Raw genomic sequence first — 19,779 nt, 5'->3', positions numbered from 1 at the left:
AGGATGTTAGGGGAGAAGATTATGTACAGTACAGTATGTAGCACAGCAATGAAGGTAACAGGAGTTTAAAATTTGAGGCCTGTTGGGTAATCTGCCTCTGCCATAGTTCAAATAGGACAGCACATTTGATATAGTCTCTTGTTCTGCTATAATGGAGTGACATAGCTGTCAACGTTTCCCCTTATTTAAAGGGAAATTCCCTTATTCCGAATAGAATTCCTCGCAAGAAAAGGGAAAAATTGACAGCTATGTGGAGTGACAACCCTACTTGTAAAATTGCTGCCACTGAATAATTGCTGGATTGGTATGGTACAGTGGTGGAGAAATGCAAACTTTCTGCATAGACAAGAGAAAATGACTCCTTATCACTTTTTGAATATTGACTCACTATACAGTACAGCGGTACCTCGGGTTAAGTACTTAATTTGTTCCGGAGGTCCGTACTTAACCTGAAACTGTTCTTAAACTGAAGCACCACTTTAGCTAATGGGGCCTCAAGCTGCCGCTGCACCGCTGGAGCACGATTTCTGTTCCCATCCTGAAGCAAAGTTCTTAACCTAAAGCACTATTTCTGGGTTAGCGGAGTCTGTAACCTGAAGCGTATGTAACCTGAGGTACCACTGTATAATATTTGTACTGGTCGGTCACACTGCAACAACAGTCTCAGCTGCTAGACAGTGCAAGAGGTACACTCAACTGAGCCAAGACTCAGAAGCAGAATCCCAAAGGGGCACTTTGGGAGGCATATACACTGCCATGGCCGGATTGGGGGCAGGGAACTCTCTCCCCCTCCCCATTTCTCCCTAGCGATGAGGGAGGCCTTTTCTGGCAGGGGTATTTTAAGTGTGTGTGTGTGTGAGAGAGAGAGAGAAAAACTGGGTTGTGGAAAGAGATCATTGTCCTTTGGGTGCAAGAGGATATGGGGTGGGTGTGGGGGTAAGGTATTACAACCCTTCTGTAGGTTCAGAACCTGAGGAATAGAGAAGAGGTTGTGGTCTTGTTGTTGTTTATTCGTTTAGTCGTGTCCGACTCTTCGTGACCCCCTGGACCAGAGCACGCCAGGCACTCCTGTCTTCCACTGCCTCCCGCAGTTTGGTCAAACTCATGCTGGTAGCTTCGAGAACACTGTCCAACCATCTCATCCTCTGCCGTCCCCTTCTCCTTGTGCCCTCCATCTTTCCCCACATCAGGGTCTTTTCCAGGGAGTCTTCTCTTCTCATGAGGTGGCCAAAGTATTGGAGCCTCAGCTTCAGGATCTGTCCTTCCAGTGAGCACTCAGGGCTGATTTCCTTAAGAATGGAGAGGTCTGATCTTCTTGCAGTCCATGGGACTCTCAAGAGTCTCCTCCAGCTAGTGAGGGGGAATTGAGGCAGGCAGGGTGGAGCTATTGTCCTGGAGAAAGATACTCTGGCAGAGGGAAACAAAGGCAGCGGAACGAACATAATATTTCATATACACGTTTATCTAAACTAATAATTGTAAACAGTATTCTTGAACATGCTGTAAATAAAAATAAACCTGCTTCATTATAATCGCAGTCAGAATAAACTAATACGGAAACAAAATTCTTTTGCCTTAGGGATTTTAGCCCAGATGATTATTCTACCTTGAGCATCTTAACGTACTAACAAATGAATTGCAACTGCAGTACAAAAACAGTTCGAATTAAACTAAACACAAAGCTTCTGTTGGTCATTATGCTTTTCTCAACTACTTTATTAGTTCTGAATCAGAAATAAAATTGCAATGAAAAGATCAGTTAGTTTTATTCTGTAACTAGAAAATCAATTTATTGCTGCAGAATCTTGGACAAAGGCAGGATTAGAACTGATTTTAAACTTCATTTTTCTCTGAATTTACTAGGAAACATTCTTAAAGCCCAATATACTATAATTTTCTTCCTTCGTGAGCTTCTAACAAATATGAAGACACAAATAGCCTTACAGTATGCCTAATCCAAACATAATTCAAACCAAGTTAACAACTAGGAGCATTGTTTTACAGAGCAGCTTTATACCAGTGTGTTATTTTATGTGAAGGTCATCCTGCTAGAGACTGGCTGTGGACTTTGTTTAACCCCTGAAATAATTTCAAATTACTGCCCTGTGACCAGGAGGAGAAGTCAGCAAGATGAACAGTCAGCTTTGTAGTCTCTCCCTTGTCAATTTAGGATTTAAGATAACTGAAAAAGAACTGCATCATGATTAGCTCTGAACATTTCAGTTAGTCTACACGAAGCTGAAGGTGTTGGGTATGGAAAGATGTTGGCAAATAGAAGTAGCTAATAGCTATTTGGAATGGGGGGGATAGGTGGTAGCTCTGTGACCAGCTCTGTGGACAGAAAAGGCACATACTTTTGTAAGCTAAGAAAATAATAATAATAATAATAATAATAATAATAATAATTATTATTATTATTATTATTATTTATTATTTGTACCCTGCCCATCTGGCTGGGTTTCCCCAGCCACTCTGGGCAGCTTCCACAGAGACCAAAAATACACTAAAATGTCACACATTAAAAACTTCTCTGAACAGGCTTGCCTTAAGATGTCTTCTGAATGTCAGGTAGTTGTTTATTGCTTTGACATCCGATGGGAGGGCGTTCCACAGGGCGGGTGCCACTACCGAGAAGGCCCTCTGCCTGGTTCCCTGTAGCTTTGCTTCTCGCAATGAGGGAACCGCCAGAAGGCCCTCGGCGCTGGACCTCAGCGTCCGGGCAGAACAATGGGGGTGGAGACGCTCCTTCAGGTATACTGGGCCAAGACCGTTTAGGGCTTTAAAGGTCAACACCAACACTTTGAATTGTGCTCGGAAACGTTATGGGAGCCAATGTAGGTCTTTAAAGACCGGTGTTATGTGTTCTCAGCGGGCCCCCCCAGTCACCAGTCTAGCTGACGTGTTCTGGATTAGTTGTAGTTTCCGGGTCACCTTCAAAGGTAGCCCCACGTAGACCCTTGCAGTAGTCCAAGCGAGAGATAACCAGAGCATGCACCACTCTGGCGAGACAGTCCGTGAGCAGGTAGGGTCTCAGCCTGCGTACCAGGTGGAGTTGGTAGACAGCTGCCCTGGATACGGAATTGACCTGCGCCTCCATGGACAGCTGTGAATCCAAAATGACTCCCAGGCTCCTAGTCCTTCAGGGGCACAGTTACCCCATTCGGGATCTTTAATAAAAATTATTTTTAAGAAGAAAATTAAATGCAAGCCTTTTATTAGCATCTGAAGAGTCTTATTGGCGCCAAGGAACCAATATCAGCTATTTCGTGGGAAACGACATTGAGAAAACATGGTGATGTGATGTTCTGCATGCAATTAATGGAGGAAGGTTTTACCTCCACTGCCCAAGACATTATGCCTCTGAATGTCAGTTCCTGGGAATGGCAAGAGGGGAGGGAGACTGCTGTTGCACTTGGGTAATGGTTCCGGGCTTCCCATAGGCATCTGTGAGGATAGAGTGCTGGACTAGATGGGCCTATGGCTTGATCTAGAACTATCAAAACAAAAAGACCAGATAGCTGTCAGCTACGATGATCAAAGCCTGTCCACATCAAAAGACAGCAGCAAATATCAAAGCCACGCAAGACGATGGTGCATCTCGATAAAAGGAGCTCTGGTAAAACACTTGCATGTAATTCTTTCTGTTTTGTTCTGATCTGTTGAGTGAAAGCTGATTCATAACTAGAAACTGAAATCCAGTTTTAATTTCTCAAAAGTCTTTCACTTTTTTATTTTTTTACCTTCCCACAGTAGGCTTGCAACAAGTTGGCAGGTTGCCTTTTCTGAAGACCGTAGTTTTGTCAGCATCTAAAAATAGTATTCCAAAGAGCAGTATTGTTTACCTTGTGTGTCTTCAGAAAGAGCTATTGGACTTACTAAAATGATTAACAGCTAGATCCTTATCTTTAATTGAAGCGATTTTAACATAAATAAAAAAATTAGGGGTATGTGATATAATCACCAGAGTAATACTTCAGTCTCATTTGTTTTCTACTGGGTATCCTAATTCTTTCTGAGAAACATGCCTTGTATGAAGAAGCCATAATACATAGTTTTCTTTCTTTCAGATTCATCATATTCACTTCGCCGAGATGAGACAATTGTCATTGCTCTGGCATCAGTATCTGTATTGGCTGTTCTGGTGGTTGCCTTTTTCTTTGGATACAGAATATTTGGAGGTAAGCTTTGATGAGTGTGTTGTTAATTTTCATCTTTTGTTTATCTTATCATGATCATTCCCGAGTTGCTTACTCTTTTGTTTAGCAATCCAGTTTTTTAAATATAATACACATTAAAACAAAACGTCCCCATAGCCTACCCAGAGATCAGAATGCAGGCAGCAATTTGCTGCCAGCTTCAGTAACATTCAGTCCATTCCCTTTTCCCTGTGAGGGCCATGTTCCCAAAGCAAATCTCCAAGCTTTACTGTCTAGAGGGCCTGTCACATGCACCTTCTCTATTTTTCAGAGAGGTGCTACACAACTACTGGAGCTTTCTGGTGGCAGTTGATGGTAACAAGAAAATTCTTCATAGTAAAGGGGATGCACGTGACAAGGTGTTTTAGATTTTGCAGATAGGAGCTTTTTTCCCCAAAAAATTTTTTATTGGTTTTCACAACATTATAAACAAACAAACACATAAGACAAACAAACATAAATCATAGCCTTATTGAAAATTACACTTATTAACATTGTTAAGTGACTTCCTCGCTTCCCCTTGGTTGAATTCCATTGCATATCCTTTTAACGGTTTTCCAAATCACAGTTCTTATAAAATTTAACTTAAACGTTAACATCCTTAAATCTTCACATTATGAAATTAAACATATAAATTCATCATTTAACATAAATAAAATCCTAAGCCAATTAAGTATCTGCAAGCTGTTTTCAGTTAATTTAACTTGACATATTTAACTAAGTAATCATTAATTTAATCCATTCTTCCTGGTACTCGTCCTCCTTCGTCGGCTAGCTCCGTAAAATCCCTCATCTTTATCTGCCATTCTTCTATCGTTGGTAATTCTTGGGTTTTCCACTTTTTAGCTAACAAAATACGAGCAGCAGTTGTGGCATACAAAAATAATTTAACATCTTTCTTGGGCAATTCCAAACCTGTTATTCCAAGAAGAAAGGCCTCTGGTTTCTTTATAAATGTATATTTCAACATTTTTTTCAATTCATTATAAACCTTTTCCCAGAAGTCCTTCACCTTGGGGCAGGTCCACCACATATGATAAAAGCTTCCTTCCTTTTCTTTACATTTCCAACATAGATTGTCACAGTTATGATATATCTTTGCTAATTTTACAGGAGTCAAATACCATCTGTACATCATTTTCATTGTATTTTCCTTTAACACAGTACATGCGGTGGGATTTTGCAGATAAGATCTTGAGGAACACAGCACGTTAGCTGTCCCAATTAACCTTGGCATAGGGAAAGTAATGTGCAAAACTCCATAGCTGGCATCCATTGGCCATACTAATATTGGTTCTTCTAAAACTGCCACTCTGTCTAACTCTTTAAGTTGTTTGCAAGGTGTCTCCTGGATAAGTTTGTCCGTTGCCAAGACATTGTCAAGACCTCGGACATTTTGATGTGTAACACAAACTTTTTTTCCTGGCTCTTCTTTCATCAGGAGATCATAAACAAGGTATGCACAGTATAGACATGATGGAAGCAGCATCATCTGAACCCTCGTTAGATCTTGATAATCTGAAGCTACTGGAGGTAACTATGCCATTTGAAGTTTCTAGGTCTTTACTCTTCGCATGAATTATGAATCACCTGATCAATTTAGGACAAGATGTTAATGCTCACTTTACATACATACAAGTTAGTATTTAAGGATTTTTGCAACCACACTGATAATCATTTAGCTAGAAGCTACTTTTTTGTACCTGACAACTAGGCTATTCATTCATTCATTCAATATACTGACCTTCATCTTAAGATCGCTTTGTCCTATAACATTATCACTCGAGTATTTCTTCATAAACAAAACTGCTTGTATTCTCAGCTGGTGTTTAGAAAGACAAAATTAATATTATGGTGGTGATAATCTGCATGCATGAAGCCCCATTTCTATTTTAATTTAATTTAACAAAGCCATGCCTCATAAAGCCAAGCTTAACATGAGCCATGTCTTTGAATCCTGTTACTGGGTTCTTCCTCTTCTTCTTTTTTAAGTAACAACAATTTCCACTTGTATATATGTTTCTTTAGTTACTAAGATGAACTATATGCTCTGCCATGTCAGAGTGAACTGTAGCACTGCAGTTGAAAGGCCCAAATCCATGGACAAAACTCAGTGCTCATGCTCACTGAAATCAACAAATTTAAGTGAACTGTGCACTGGACTGTGGCCAAAATGTATATCGTATTAATGTGAAGTTCATCAAATGGTTACTTTTTTAAATTTCACAGCTTATTGGTCGAGGGCGATATGGAGCAGTTTACAAAGGTTCCTTAGATGAGCGTCCAGTGGCTGTAAAAGTATTTTCTTTCACTAATCGTCAAAACTTTATCAATGAGAGGAATATATACAGAATCCCACTTATGGAACACGACAATATTGCCCGATTCATTGTGGGAGATGAGAGATTCACTGCAGATGGACGGATGGAATACTTATTAGTGATGGAATATTATCCCAATGTAAGTAATAATTTAAAGAGAGTTACTTTATATACCTTTGGGAAGATAGAAAATTGATTTAAGTTACAATTAATATAAAAATATTCTGTGGGGATTTTACCTTACTGTATTTTTAGTAACAACAGGTCAGGTTCATTCATTCGTTTTATTTCTATGTTGCTTTTCCACACACAAAATCAGGCTTAAAGCAGCTTACAACAAGGAAATGGAAGCATTTCAAACAAATGCTACAAAAACATTTTCACAATAACATAGCAAAACAATAACATAGCAGCAATTTCATAATAACATAGCAAAGCAATAGCAAAGATAATGATATACAACGCCCCCCCCGATTCCAGTACTACAAATCTAAAAAGACTATTTAAAGAACATGCAGAATCGAACAGCAAAAATAAGAAGGGAGCTTCATAATTTCACCTTAGTCCTAGAAACACCCATCCCATGATGTTGCTCACAGTCGCTCTGCTGCAACAGCTTCTTATAAGGCTTCCACAGGCAAAGGGTGGAAATACTCTTCCCATGATATTAAAGAAGAAAATGCCAGGAGCTGCATTATATACACATGAAAGGTTCTGTCACATTCTGGCATCACATTCTGAATCTAGAACAAGAAGTAGAACCTAATATAAAGGTAAAGGGACCCCTGACCATTAGGTCCAGTCGTGACCGATTCTGGGGTTGCGCCGCTCATCTTGCTTTATTGGCCGAGGGAGCCGGTATACAGCTTCTGGGTCATGTGGCCAGCATGACTAAGCCGCTTCTGGCGAACCAGAGCAGTGCACGGAAACGCCATTTACCTTCCCGCCAGAGTGGTACCTATTTATCTACTTGCACTTTGACGTGCGTTCAAACTGCTAGGTTGGCAGGAGCCAGGACCGAACAACGGGAGCTCACCCCGTTGCGGGGACGCGAACCACCGACCTTCTGATCAGCAAGTCCTAGGCTCTGTAGTTTAACCCACAGCGCCACCTGCGTCCCAGAACCTAATATAGGGCTTTACAAATAGGAGCATGCTTAACCATGAATGGTTGTGTCACTGGAGCCTGGGATGTCCCCAGATATCTCTTTCCTTTTCTCATGTTGTTGTTGTTTAGTCATTTAGTCGTGTCCGACTCTTCGTGACCCGTTTGATTAAAGCTGCCTCAGAAAATACCATTTCTTTTGCCATCTTGAAGCACATCTGGTGGACATGAGTGTCATTTTTAGATAAAGCCAACAGTAACCACAAACAAACTGGCACCTCTCTTCCTGTTAATAAAAGCAATAACCTAGGTCCACAAATTTTGAAATGGAGTATTGGAAATAAATGTTGATTAAAAGGGACTACAAGGGACTGATGACCCTAATAACATGCACTGTTTATTCCCTTTCCAGGGCTCTTTGTGCAGGTATTTGAGTCTTCATACTAGTGACTGGGTGAACTCATGTCGTTTGGCACACACTATAACTCGAGGTCTGGCATATCTTCACACAGAGTTACCTCGAGGAGGTAAGGCCAGGGGTCTGCAGCTTTCCATAAAGATACTTTAGGATTTTCTGTTTGATAACAGAATCAAAGGATTTTTACAGATTTTTATTTTATGGTGATGCAAATATTTCTGCCATTAAAAATAAGCAACTCTTCTATACACTTTTTTTGCACCCATTGTGCTTTATGTAAGTTCATTTGGAGCCTTCTTAAATAATTACTAACTATGATGAGGTGTCTTAATTTTGGCACTTGATTTAAAATACATTGTGCTTTATTTGCTTACATGCTTAAATTATTTTTACCCTTCTCTTCAGCTGAAAAATGGCTCCAGTAAAAGTATACTCTAAATGCTGAGCAATGTATGATTGAAAAAGTAGCACAAAGTCTGAGAAAAATGGCCTGAGATCGCAAATAAAAATATATAGAACTAAGATTTTTTGAGTCATATGTTACCCCACAGTAACTTTGAAGGCTGCTTTTGGGGGGGGGGGGAATTGAGCAGAAATACCAAATAAGAGCAGGTACAAAAATTACAGAATTACTCAATGTTTCTGACTCAGGCAACCAGATATTATGAATCAGAACAAGGAGGAATGATAGCTCAGTTGGTAGACCATGATACTCTTAATCTCAGCATTGTGGATTCAGTCCCTTCGTTGGGCAAAAGATTCCTGCATTGCAGGGGGTTGGACTAGTTGACCCTCAGGATTCCTTCCAATTCTATAATTATATGATATATATGACTTCTTTGTGCATGGGGAGAAAGAAGAGACACTATTTTTGCCATATTTTTCTATGCTATTTGGTTGTATCTAACAGTATACATCTGCTGATCAAAATAATCTGTTGTCATGGCCTGCCCCAGGTAAAGAAGCACATGTCTGATAGTTTGCACTTTGTCTGCAAGAGAAATACTTACTACAATGTCTAGCCTCTAGGCAGCTGTCCACAGGTCTGGGTCCTATAGAGCAGTGGGCCCCTTCCCCTCCTCCAGCTTATATACCCTCCTCTGAAAGCTGGAAAGCTGGATTTAGGCAAGGCAGATCTACCATAGATCACTGTTTTGTCTTAGCACATCTTATTGATAAATACGCCAAGAAAACCTGTGGGGTCTTATATACAGCCTTCATTGATTTGAAGGCTGCCTTTGATTCAATTTCACAAGTAAGACTCTGGGCCAAAGTGATTACATCCCGTATAGATAAAATATTATTATTTTTATTCGTGGCCTGTATAAAGATACTGTGCTGTACGTAAGATCTTCCACAAATGGCCAACTCATAGGCCCTGTACCAGCCACCAAGGGGGTTAAGCAAGGCTGCATTCTAGCCCCAGCTTTATTTAACCTATATATCAATGATATGGTTTAAAGCTTAACATCTCCGGAGTTTCATGCTCCTAAATTAGCCACAAACCCTCCTCTGACGGGTTGCATGGCCACAACCTGAAACATCTCCTGCATGGGCATCAGCACTGCTCTTCCCTTTTCAAGCCCCACCTGGTTCTAGGAGACAGTGGGGCAGGGGAATGTTGGGAATCCACTGACCTGTCCCTCGCCTGAGCTATCCCTTCTTCCTCCACCACAACCTGCGCACCTCCCTCCATCTCGGACTGCCTTGATTCTTCCTCCTCCACCTGGTCTGGCTCCTGCCTGACAACCTGCATCAATCCCCATAAATCACTGGCCTCCTGACCCCCTGCCTCCGCCACACATTCTTTGGAGCACTGCCAGTCTATCAGCAGAAAGCTGAGGGAGGCAGTTATTGGTGATTCCCCTTTCCTCTCTGTAGCCCCTCCATGTCCCTCTGAATTTCTTCTCAAGGGTCCCCCAACTATTTTTCGCAAATTTAGGGGTACCCATGGGCTGCTGGGAGGAGAAAGAATATTTAGAAATTACCTCTCTTTTCTTCCACTGACAGACTAGAGACACACTTGTTCTGTAAAACAAAACAAAAAATGTGATACTATATTATTTTAGTACTGGCATAGATATTTATTCTGAAGTTTGCAGTTTGTTGCTTTTTAAAAACATCCATGATTATATAACAGATTCTTCGATTCATAATAGTATAGTATAGCAATCATTTCATAGTATATGGACAGAAACAATTAGAAATCCTAAAGAGGGTTTTCAAATGTCCAAACAGATCACTACAAACCTGCCATCTCCCACCGGGATTTGAACAGCCGTAATGTATTGGTGAAGAATGATGGAACATGTGTTATTAGTGATTTTGGACTCTCCATGAAGCTAACAGGAAATAGACTAGTGCGCCCAGGTGAGGAGGACAATGCTGCAATCAGTGAGGTAAGTATGGAAAGGGAATGCAATGGTTGGACACGGTTAAATTATGCACAACAGAAGGATTCCCTTCAGAAACCTCTTCTAAGATCTTAAGGAAGTTCATGGAAGGAAAGTTTCCCATCAACTCTCCCCTGCAGCAACCTGATTCTGCTCCCCTCCATCCCAAAAAAGCATCTCCAGCCGTTGGGAGTGGGCTTCTGAGACAGTGTGGAACAGGACATGAGGAGGGGATGCAGGGCGAGGAACAGTAACAGAGAGCCAGTGTGGTGTAGTGGTTAAGAGTGGTATACTCGTAATCTGGTGAACCGGGTTCGCTTCCCTGCTCCTCCACATGCAGCTGCTGGGTGACCTTGGGCTAGTCACACTTCTTTGGAGTCTCTCAGCCTCGCTCACCTCACAGAGTGTTTGTTGTGGGGGAGAAAGGGAAAAGGAAATTGTTAGCCACTTTAAAACTCCTTAAAGCAGTGGTGTCCAAACTTTTTTCAAAGAGGGCCAGATTTGATGAAGTGAAGGGCCGTTGGGCCCAACCAAAGTTGTTGACCTTTTTTAAGGATTGAAGTTGTTGAGGTTTTTTGAACCTCAGGAAAATAAACTGTCACAGGGGCCAGATTAAACACCGACCGGTGGGCTGGATTAGGCCCCCAACGTTGGACATTCCTTCCTTAAAGGGAGTGAAAGGCAGGATATCAAGTCCAAACTCCTCCTCTTCTTCTTAACTGAATATGAGACTTGGATCCAAAAATAAGTTAACAAGGATGTTCATAGAAGGATTCTTTCTTTCTTTCTTTCTTTCTTTCTTTCTTTCTTTCTTTCCTTCCTTCCTTCCTTCCTTCCTTCCTTCCTTCTCTCTCTCTCTCTCTCTCTCACACACAATCACATCTCACCCCACATTGTTCAGCAGGTCCCCCAAACTTCCAGAGGCTTTCCAGAGGTCACAGGCAAAGCAGAGATGCTGATGGGATTTTTTTCTTTCCTGAGCTTCCTTGACTCCTGTTAGAACCCGAGCCAATGAGAGTTCTCTACTCTACCTTGATGTGACTATCATGAAGCAGAAGACCCTGGCTGTTTTTTTAAGGGACACTTTTTTTCAAGCACAGATCTTTAATCAAAATGTTCACAGAAAGGGCCCCAAATCTTTCCTGGTTGCCCCTTGCTTATAGAGATGCCAAGTCCTTCATCCCTGATACAATGCATGTGTATAATCTTGATTGGTTTGTGGCAGAGCTCTGTGGGTTTGTCTGCCTCTCCTTTCTGGTTACTTCCTAACATACCTTTCCTTAACCACATTCGAGGACTGTGTACTGTATTTTTTGCTCTATTAGACTCACTTTTTCCCTCCTAAAAAGTAAGGGGAAATGTGTGTGCGTCTTATGGAGCGAATGCAGGCTGTGCAGCTATCCCAGAAGCCAGAACAGCAAGAGGGATTGCTGCTTTCGCTTCGCAGTCTTGCTGTTCTGGCTTCTGAGATTCAGAATATTTTTTTTCTTGTTTTCCTCCTGCAAAAACTAGGTGCATCTTGTGGTCTGGTGCATCTTATAGAGCGAAAAATACAGTAATATATGAACTCAAACAAGAATGCATTGAGAAAGGAAGAAATATATCTGCATTGGATTTAATTAAATAGGTTATATACCTTGCTTAAGGATTGTATATGATGTACATCCTGGACTTGATTCGTATGTTAGGAAGTAACCAGTAAAGAAATTTGTTACAAACATTACCATTCAGCCTGTTGTGCCCATTATTTGTTTGCACATGTCAACAGACCTTTCCAACACCTCCAGTAACGGCTGTGTGTTTAACCTGAGATTGAAATCCCCTCTACAGGTAGTACAGTAACTAAAATTTATAACTGAATCTGAAAAGGAGAAATTGAAAGAGAATTAATCCCTGCTTTTTAGTCCAAGATACATAAAAATCCCAAGTGCCTCAGTATATCATGCATGGTTTTTATTTCTTTTTAAAGGTACAATGTGAATTTTGTATCTGTATAACAATCTAAAGGATAGCTGTTCCCAGAATACCAGATTTACTGTTTCACTTTTTACAGTGAAAGGAGGGATGGTATAAAATGCTATAGAAGGTCATTATTTCACAAAAAGGTTTTTTTAAAAAAACAGCTCCTCGTGGTTCCTTTTGCCAAATGGAGGTGGAGAAATGGTCTGATCCTGTCACCTGCTCAGTGTGAATGAATAAATATATCTCTAAGACTATCTGCCCTACATGCAGCTGTTGCTCTTTATGCTTCTGCTGGAAATAAGAGAACCTTTATTATTAATTTTGAGGTCAAGGAAATACTGAACTTTTTAGCTAAACGTTGCTTTGCTCCTGTTCCACTTATGGCTATAATATTATTTTAAATGTTATTATAAATGAGGTTAATAAGACCAGAACAAGGCAGTATGGCCTTGAAAAGGCTTTCTGTTCCAGAGATTCCACCCTGAGAATGGAAGCGAACATAAATGGGGAGGGGTAGTTCTACTTAATTCCTTTTAAAGATAAGGGCAACAGACGGGATTTTGTAAATACTGAGCTAATGTAAGAATGTCACAACATGTTTCTGCAGGTTGGTACAATCCGCTACATGGCCCCCGAAGTGCTGGAAGGAGCTGTGAATTTGAGGGATTGCGAATCCGCTCTAAAACAAGTAGATATGTATGCACTAGGCCTAATCTACTGGGAGATTTTTATGAGATGCACAGACCTGTTCCCAGGTAATAGAGGAATTGCTGGAATTCTTCTACTCCGATTACATCCACTGGTTTGGGGTCTTGGAGGGGGGGGCGGGGGGTTGCTATTGAGATCTGTAAGGATTGGCTGTAAATCCCAGTTCTCTTGTTTGTTTCCCACAGTGATCTCAGTGCCATCTAGTGTTTCAGAGTTGTATTGAATGTTATAATTCATGATGAAATACATAGCCTTGGTGCCTGATAAAGTAATGTTGCCGATAAGCTTTAGGTATTAAAGAAAGCTTAAACTTTGCACCAATCCAAACGTCTTGTCCACATCCTCGGGCCGCATCATTTTTAGTGATCCATGTCATATCTATTGAACTTCCCTAGATCATTCTTAGGATTTTTCAGATAGATTTACAAGATTGGGTGGAAGAAGAGGCAAAGAATGTCATACAGTTGCTTTTGGGTCAATGTAGGAATGGATAAAATAACGCATCCATGAACTTGTAGAATACTACTACTACTGCTACTATCCTTTATTGACATAAGTTAAAACAGTAAAATCATATAATAGTAGTAGTAGTAATAATAATAATAATAATAATAATAATAATAATAATAATAATAATTTATTATTTGTACCCCGCCCCTCTGGCTGGGTTTCCCCAGCCACTCTGGGCGGCTTCCATAGAAACCAAAAATACACTAAAATATCACAGATTAAAAACTTCCCTGAACAGGGCTGCCTTAAGATGTCTTCTGAATGTCAGGTAGTGATTTATCGCTTTGACGTCTGATGGGAGGGCATTCCACAGGGCGGGCGCCACTACTGAGAAGGCCCTCTGCCTGGTTCCCTGTAGCTTTGCTTCTCGCAATGAGGGAACCGCCAGAAGGCCCTCGGCGCTGGACCTCAGCGTCCGGGCAGAACGATGGGGGTGGAGACGCTCCTTCAGGTATACTGGGCTGAGGCCGTTTAGGGCTTTAAAGATCAACACCACCACTTTGAATTGTGCTCGGAAACGTACTGGGAGCCAATGTAGGTCTTTAAAGACCGGTGTTATGTGGTCTCAGCGGGCCCCCCCAGTCACCAGTCTAGCTGCCGCATTCTGGATTAATTGTAGTTACCGAGTCACCTTCAAAGGTAGCCCCACGTAGAGCGCATTGCAGTAGTCCAAGCGGGAGATAACTAGAGCATGCACCACTCTAGCGAGACAGTCTGCGGGCAGGTAGGGTCTCAGCCTGCGTACCAGGTGGAGTTGGTAGACAGCTGCCCTGGATACGGAATTGACCTGCGCCTCCATGGACAGCTGTGAGTCCAAAATGACTCCCAGGCTGCGCACCTGGTCCTTCAGGGGTACAGTTACCCTATTCAGGACCAGGGAGTCCTCCACACCAGCCCACCCCCTGTCCCCCAAAAACAGTACTTCTGTCTTGTCAGGATTCAACTTCAATCCATTAGCCACCATCCATCCTCCAACTGCCTCCAGGCACTCACACAGGACCTTCACCGCCTTCACTGGTTCTGATTTGAAAGAGAGGTAGAGCTGGGTATCATCTGCATATTGATGGACACCCAGCCCAAACCCCCTGATGATCTCTCCCAGCGGCTTCATATAGATGTTAAAAAGCATGGGGGAGAGGACGGAACCCTGAGGCACCCCACAAGTGAGGGCCCAGGGGTCTGAACACTCATCCCCCACCACCACTTTCTGAACACAGCCCAGGAGGAAGGAGCGAAACAGTGTATAACAGTGCCCCCAGCTCCCAGCCCCTTTAGACGGTCCAGAAGGATGTTATGGTTGATTGTATCAAAGGCCGCAGAGATCCAGCAGAACTAGGAAACAACTCTCACCTTTGTCCCTAGCTCGCCAGAGATCATCAACCAGCGCGACCAAGGCAGTTTCAGTCCCATGATGAGGCCTGAATCCCGATTGGAAGGGATCCAAATGGTCCGCATCCTCCAGGCGTGCCTGGAGTTGTTCAGCAACCACGCGCTCAGTCACCTTGCCCAAGAATGGAAGATTTGAGACTGGGCGATAGTTGGCCATACTGGCCGGGTCTAAAGATGGTTTTTTAAGAAGCGGTTTAATGACCGCCTCTTTCAGCGGATCTGGGAATGTTCCCTCACAGAGGGAAGCATTCACCACCCCGCAGAGCCCATCGCCCAGCCCTTCCCGGCTTGCTTTTATTAGCCAGGATGGGCAAGGATCAAGGAGACAGGTGGTTGGTTTCACGCGTCCAAGCAGCCTGTCCACATCCTCGGGGGTAACAGATTGAAATTGATTCCATGCAACTTGACCAGACAGAGTTCTAGCACTCTCCCGCCCCAGCTCTCCCGTCCCTCCCACGGTGGTGTCTAGCTCCTTCAGAATATGAGTGATTTTATCTGCAAAAAAACTTTGCAGGAGATCTTGGGGTCTTTACAAGGCCCCGGTGGTAAAGGTGGTTCCGTTAAATTGCGAACCACCTGAAAGAGTCTCCTGCTACTATTTTCTGCAGATGCAATAGAGGCAGTGAAGAAAGTCTTCTTCGCCGTCGCTATCGCCACTTGGTAGGCTCGACGTTGAGCTCTAGCCTGTGTCTGGTCAGATTCGGAGTGAGTTTTCTGCCACCGACGCTCTAGCCGTCTCAGTGATTGTTTCATCGCCCTCAGCTCTGAAGAAAACCACGGGGCTGTCTGGGCTCCATGCAATCAGAGAGGGCGCTTTGGAGCCAGACAGTCGATAGCCCTGGTTAACTCCGCATTCCAGCGGGCCACCAGGGAATCAGCTGAAAGGCCATCAACATGGGATAAAGCATCCCCTACCACTCTCTGGAAACTGTTTGGATCCATTAAGTGGCTGGGGCGGACCATCCAAATTGGTCCCACCTCCCTGCAGAGGGGAAGGGTCACGGAGAAGTCCAGTTGCACCAGGAAGTGATCTGACCATGGCACTTCTTTTGTTTCACTTTTACTTAGTGTCAGATCACCCACGTCACTAGAGGTGAACACCAGGTCTAAGGCATGTCCATGACTATGAGTTGGGCCAAACTTATTCAGGGACAGCCCCATGGAGGCCATGCTTTCCACGAAGTCCCGAGCAGCCCCTTGTAAGGTCGTGTCGGCATGGATGTTAAAATCCCCTAGGACAACCAAATTAGGTGTCTCCAGGAGAAAATCCGCCACGACCTGAAGCAGCTCGGACAGGGAATCCTTGGTGCAGCGGGGAGGTTGTTACATCAAAAGGAGTCCTGTACTGCCCCTATTGCCCAACTTCCAGAACATGCACTCAGACAACTGGATCTTCCCAGTAGGACGCCTGGTGCAAGCTAGTGACTTCCTAAAAATCACTGCAACCCCCCTTCCCAAATATGATTGTTCCAAAGATCCAAATACGTTGTAGAATAGTTAGGATCAGCATGCAGGATGCACTATCTGGTTTCCTTTAAATATCTCCTGGTCCTCAAGTAGGCAAGGTCCCTTAAATGCTGCTTTTCTTCCTCATATGTTAGGCATAACATATTTGCAGAGCTTAGGCAATTTTGTCAATCAACTTTGCAAAAGAGCGAGATTAAGCCAATAGCACATGCAGCTCACAGTACAACTGGACCAAATATTGGTTCAGATGCAAGAGGAAAAAATATGATAGGCATCTTCCTGCTATGCCTGGGCATTTCAGAGCTATTTGGACTTTTTGTTTACGTTTAAATTATTATGTCTGTAAACAGGAGAATCAGTGCCAGAGTTCCAGGCAGCATTCCACGCAGAAGTTGGAAACCACCCAACTTTTGAAGATATGCAAGTTCTTGTTTCAAGGGAAAAGCAACGACCAAAATTCCCAGAGGCCTGGAAAGAGAACAGCTTGGTGAGAAAAGCTATCTCTGCCCCCCCCCCTTTTCATTTGGAAATCATATGTAAGATGCTAGATTATAGAGTTGGGAGGCATAAGATTGGTTTAATATGTAAGTTGCTGTCTTTAGAAAACTAAACTAAAATTAATAAAAAGTAATATTTGAGTGCAGACGCGGGTGGCGCTGTGGGTAAAACCTCAGTGCCTAGGACTTGCTGATTGTAAGGTCGGCGGTTCGAATCCCCGCGGCGGGGTGAGCACCCGTTGTTCGGTCCCAGGGACGCGGGTGGCGCTCTGGGTTAAACCACAGAGCCTAGGACTTGCCAATCAGAAGGTCGCCGGTTCGAATCCCCACCACGGGGTGAGCTCCCGTTGCTCGGTCCCTGCTTCTGCCAACCTAGCAGTTCGAAAGCACCCCTAAGTGCAAGTAGATAAATAGGGACCGCTTTATAACGGGAAGGTAAACGGCGTTTCCGTGTGTGGCACTGGTGCTGGCTCGCCAGATGCAGCTTTGTCACGCTGGCCACGTGACCCGGAAGTGTCTTCGGACAGCGCCGGCTCCCGGCCTCTTGAGCGAGATGAGCGCGCAACCCTAGAGTCAGTCACGACTGGCCCTGACGGGCAGGGGTACCTTTACCTTTACCTAATATTTGAGTGCAAGATACAAATATGGGCTGGACATTTCATGATGAGGTCAGTAGCGTATTCTATCTTTCCTGTCTGTGCTTTTTAAATGCCCAGTTCACTGTCTTGATCACTACGCAGGACACATCAATGTGCTTTAAAATATACTTTATTATAAAAGTTTAATGTGTTATTTCAGGCAATGTCAGTCCAACAGACTGATGGATACAATAAATTACCATACTCTGTTTTTGGACTAGACTCTGTTTCATTTGCTCAGTTTCTTAATTCATTAACATTCACAATAGAAGTAAGAGATGTAAGCACCCTCATTCTCAGTAATCTGATTATAGCTACCATGTCTGTTTAGTAAGATTCGTATAAAGACCTGAAACCCTTTTTATCAACCTCTACCACCCACCTTGTAACATATTTTGAAAACATGTAACACGATTGAAAATATCTCACTGTTGCAATCAACACGTTTAGAATAATTTCTGTTTCCCTGTTTGTGAAATCATATAGTTCTTTTATCAACTCTGTTGTCAAACGACCCTAGACCAAATTGCTTTTAAAGAGAATCTTAGCTGCACCAGATCACGTAATAACATACCTTAGTACAGACAAGATTACTTACTCATTGTAGTATTTTTCTAAAAGTTTTACCTGGGAGATGCCCCATTGAAATTAGTAAGGCTGGCTTTTGAGAAAATATACACAGGATTGTGTAACATTTCTTGACCCTTTAGAACACAGGCTATGTAATTTTGAGGTTCAGTTTCATTGTTTGGTCTTAGAATGTGTGTTGAAGTATAGCTTTAAAAGGGTGCAGAACATAATGCTGGTTTACTTTATAGGCTGTGAGGTCACTGAAAGAGACAATTGAGGACTGTTGGGATCAGGATGCTGAAGCTCGACTGACAGCCCAGTGTGCTGAAGAGAGGATGGCTGAACTCATGATGATTTGGGAAAGGAACAAATCTGTCAGCCCGACAGTCAACCCTATGCAGTCTACAGCTATGCAGAATGAGCGGTAAGTAGTACTAAGTGTGTGTTGTTTTCACAATCTGGTTCCAAAAACCAATGAAACTTTTTAAAAAGTACATTCTACATACACTTAAGTGTCCCATTTATTGCTTTCAGTTCTCATCTCAGGGTTGAACTTTGATTTCAAGAATGTCACGTTTTCCCTGAACTAAAATAATGATAATTCAGTACTTGGGATAATGTGATTCTCCCTTAGACAGTGTATCTCTGTGTAAGTCATCTGTCACAGCGCTGTCCAGCAAGGAATGTCCAGAGTGAGGAATTACCATATTTTTTGCTCTATGAGACGCACCAGACCATAAGACGCACCTAGTTTTTGGAGGAGGAAAACAAGAAAAAAAATATTCTGAATCCCAGAAGCCAGAACAGCAAGAGGGATCGCTGCGCAGTGAAAGCAGCAACCCCTCTTGCTGTTCTGGCTTCTGGGATAGCTGCGCAGCCTGCATTCGCTCCATAAGACGCACACACATTTCCCCTTACTTTTTAGGAGGGAAAAAGTGAGTCTTATAGAGCAAAGAATACGGTAACACTTTCTTGACAAAAGTACACTTACAAGTTAGGAAAAGGCATGTCCATCAGTCCTGCGTCTCGCAGCTACTCCCAGATGTGCACCCAATGAGGCAAGAGTAGCTCACCCCGACCTCCACTTATGTATCTCCCCCACCCGAGTGGTGCACAAGCAAGTGAAGACTATACCTGTGTGTGGCCTGTTTCTGCTCCTCCTACTTGAATCATTTTCCGGTCCTGAGAGACAGTGGGGCAGGAGAGGTGGGGGCAGGAGCAGATGTGAAAGCCCTCTACTCTATACCAGCCTGACCTATCTCTTCCTCCTCCTACTTGTGTTCTTCACGCTCCAATACTGCAGCTTCTGCCTCTGACTCATCAGATCACTGATCCTTTCTTCCAATCCAGTCTCCCGGTACCCATTCATCAATATCCAGCCACCACTCCTCAGTGTCCAGCCAGTCTATGACATCAACTAACTTAGGTCCATTAATTTCAGTGGATCTGCTTAGAATATGAATAGTTAAATCCAAGGGCAAGTTGACAACAAATTTATTGTGCAGTAAGTGCAGCTACAAGGGACGCAGGTGGCGCTGTGGGTTAAACCACAGAGCCTAGGACTTGCTGATCAGAAGGTCGGCGGTTCGAATCCCCGTGACGGGGT

At 43.0% G+C, this 19,779-nt stretch overlaps 1 protein-coding gene and 1 long non-coding RNA gene across 3 annotated transcripts in view; one reads left to right on the top strand and one right to left on the bottom strand.

Moving 5' to 3' along the window:
* The window catches only part of BMPR2 (bone morphogenetic protein receptor type 2), an 88,401-nt gene that overhangs the window by 59,139 nt on the left and 9,483 nt on the right, over positions 1-19,779 (top strand). For both annotated transcript variants that reach the window (XM_053362194.1, XM_053362185.1), the window contains exons 5-12: positions 4,068-4,178; positions 5,638-5,729; positions 6,426-6,656; positions 8,034-8,148; positions 10,278-10,438; positions 13,002-13,149; positions 16,819-16,955; positions 18,422-18,597. In XM_053362194.1, the coding sequence (XP_053218169.1) occupies positions 4,068-4,178; positions 5,638-5,729; positions 6,426-6,656; positions 8,034-8,148; positions 10,278-10,438; positions 13,002-13,149; positions 16,819-16,955; positions 18,422-18,597 (1,171 nt within the window). The remainder of the gene's footprint in view (positions 1-4,067; positions 4,179-5,637; positions 5,730-6,425; positions 6,657-8,033; positions 8,149-10,277; positions 10,439-13,001; positions 13,150-16,818; positions 16,956-18,421; positions 18,598-19,779) is intronic.
* LOC128400224 (uncharacterized) lies at positions 4,582-6,049 on the bottom strand. Its single transcript, XR_008327321.1, has 2 exons — positions 5,941-6,049; positions 4,582-5,042 (listed from the first exon to the last, which is right to left on the bottom strand). It is a non-coding gene; the product is annotated as an uncharacterized LOC128400224 (long non-coding RNA).

This window comes from Podarcis raffonei, chromosome 1 (assembly GCF_027172205.1).
Source record: "Podarcis raffonei isolate rPodRaf1 chromosome 1, rPodRaf1.pri, whole genome shotgun sequence".
NCBI lineage: Eukaryota > Metazoa > Chordata > Lepidosauria > Squamata > Lacertidae > Podarcis > Podarcis raffonei.
This window is presented reverse-complemented; position numbering and strand designations above follow the sequence as displayed.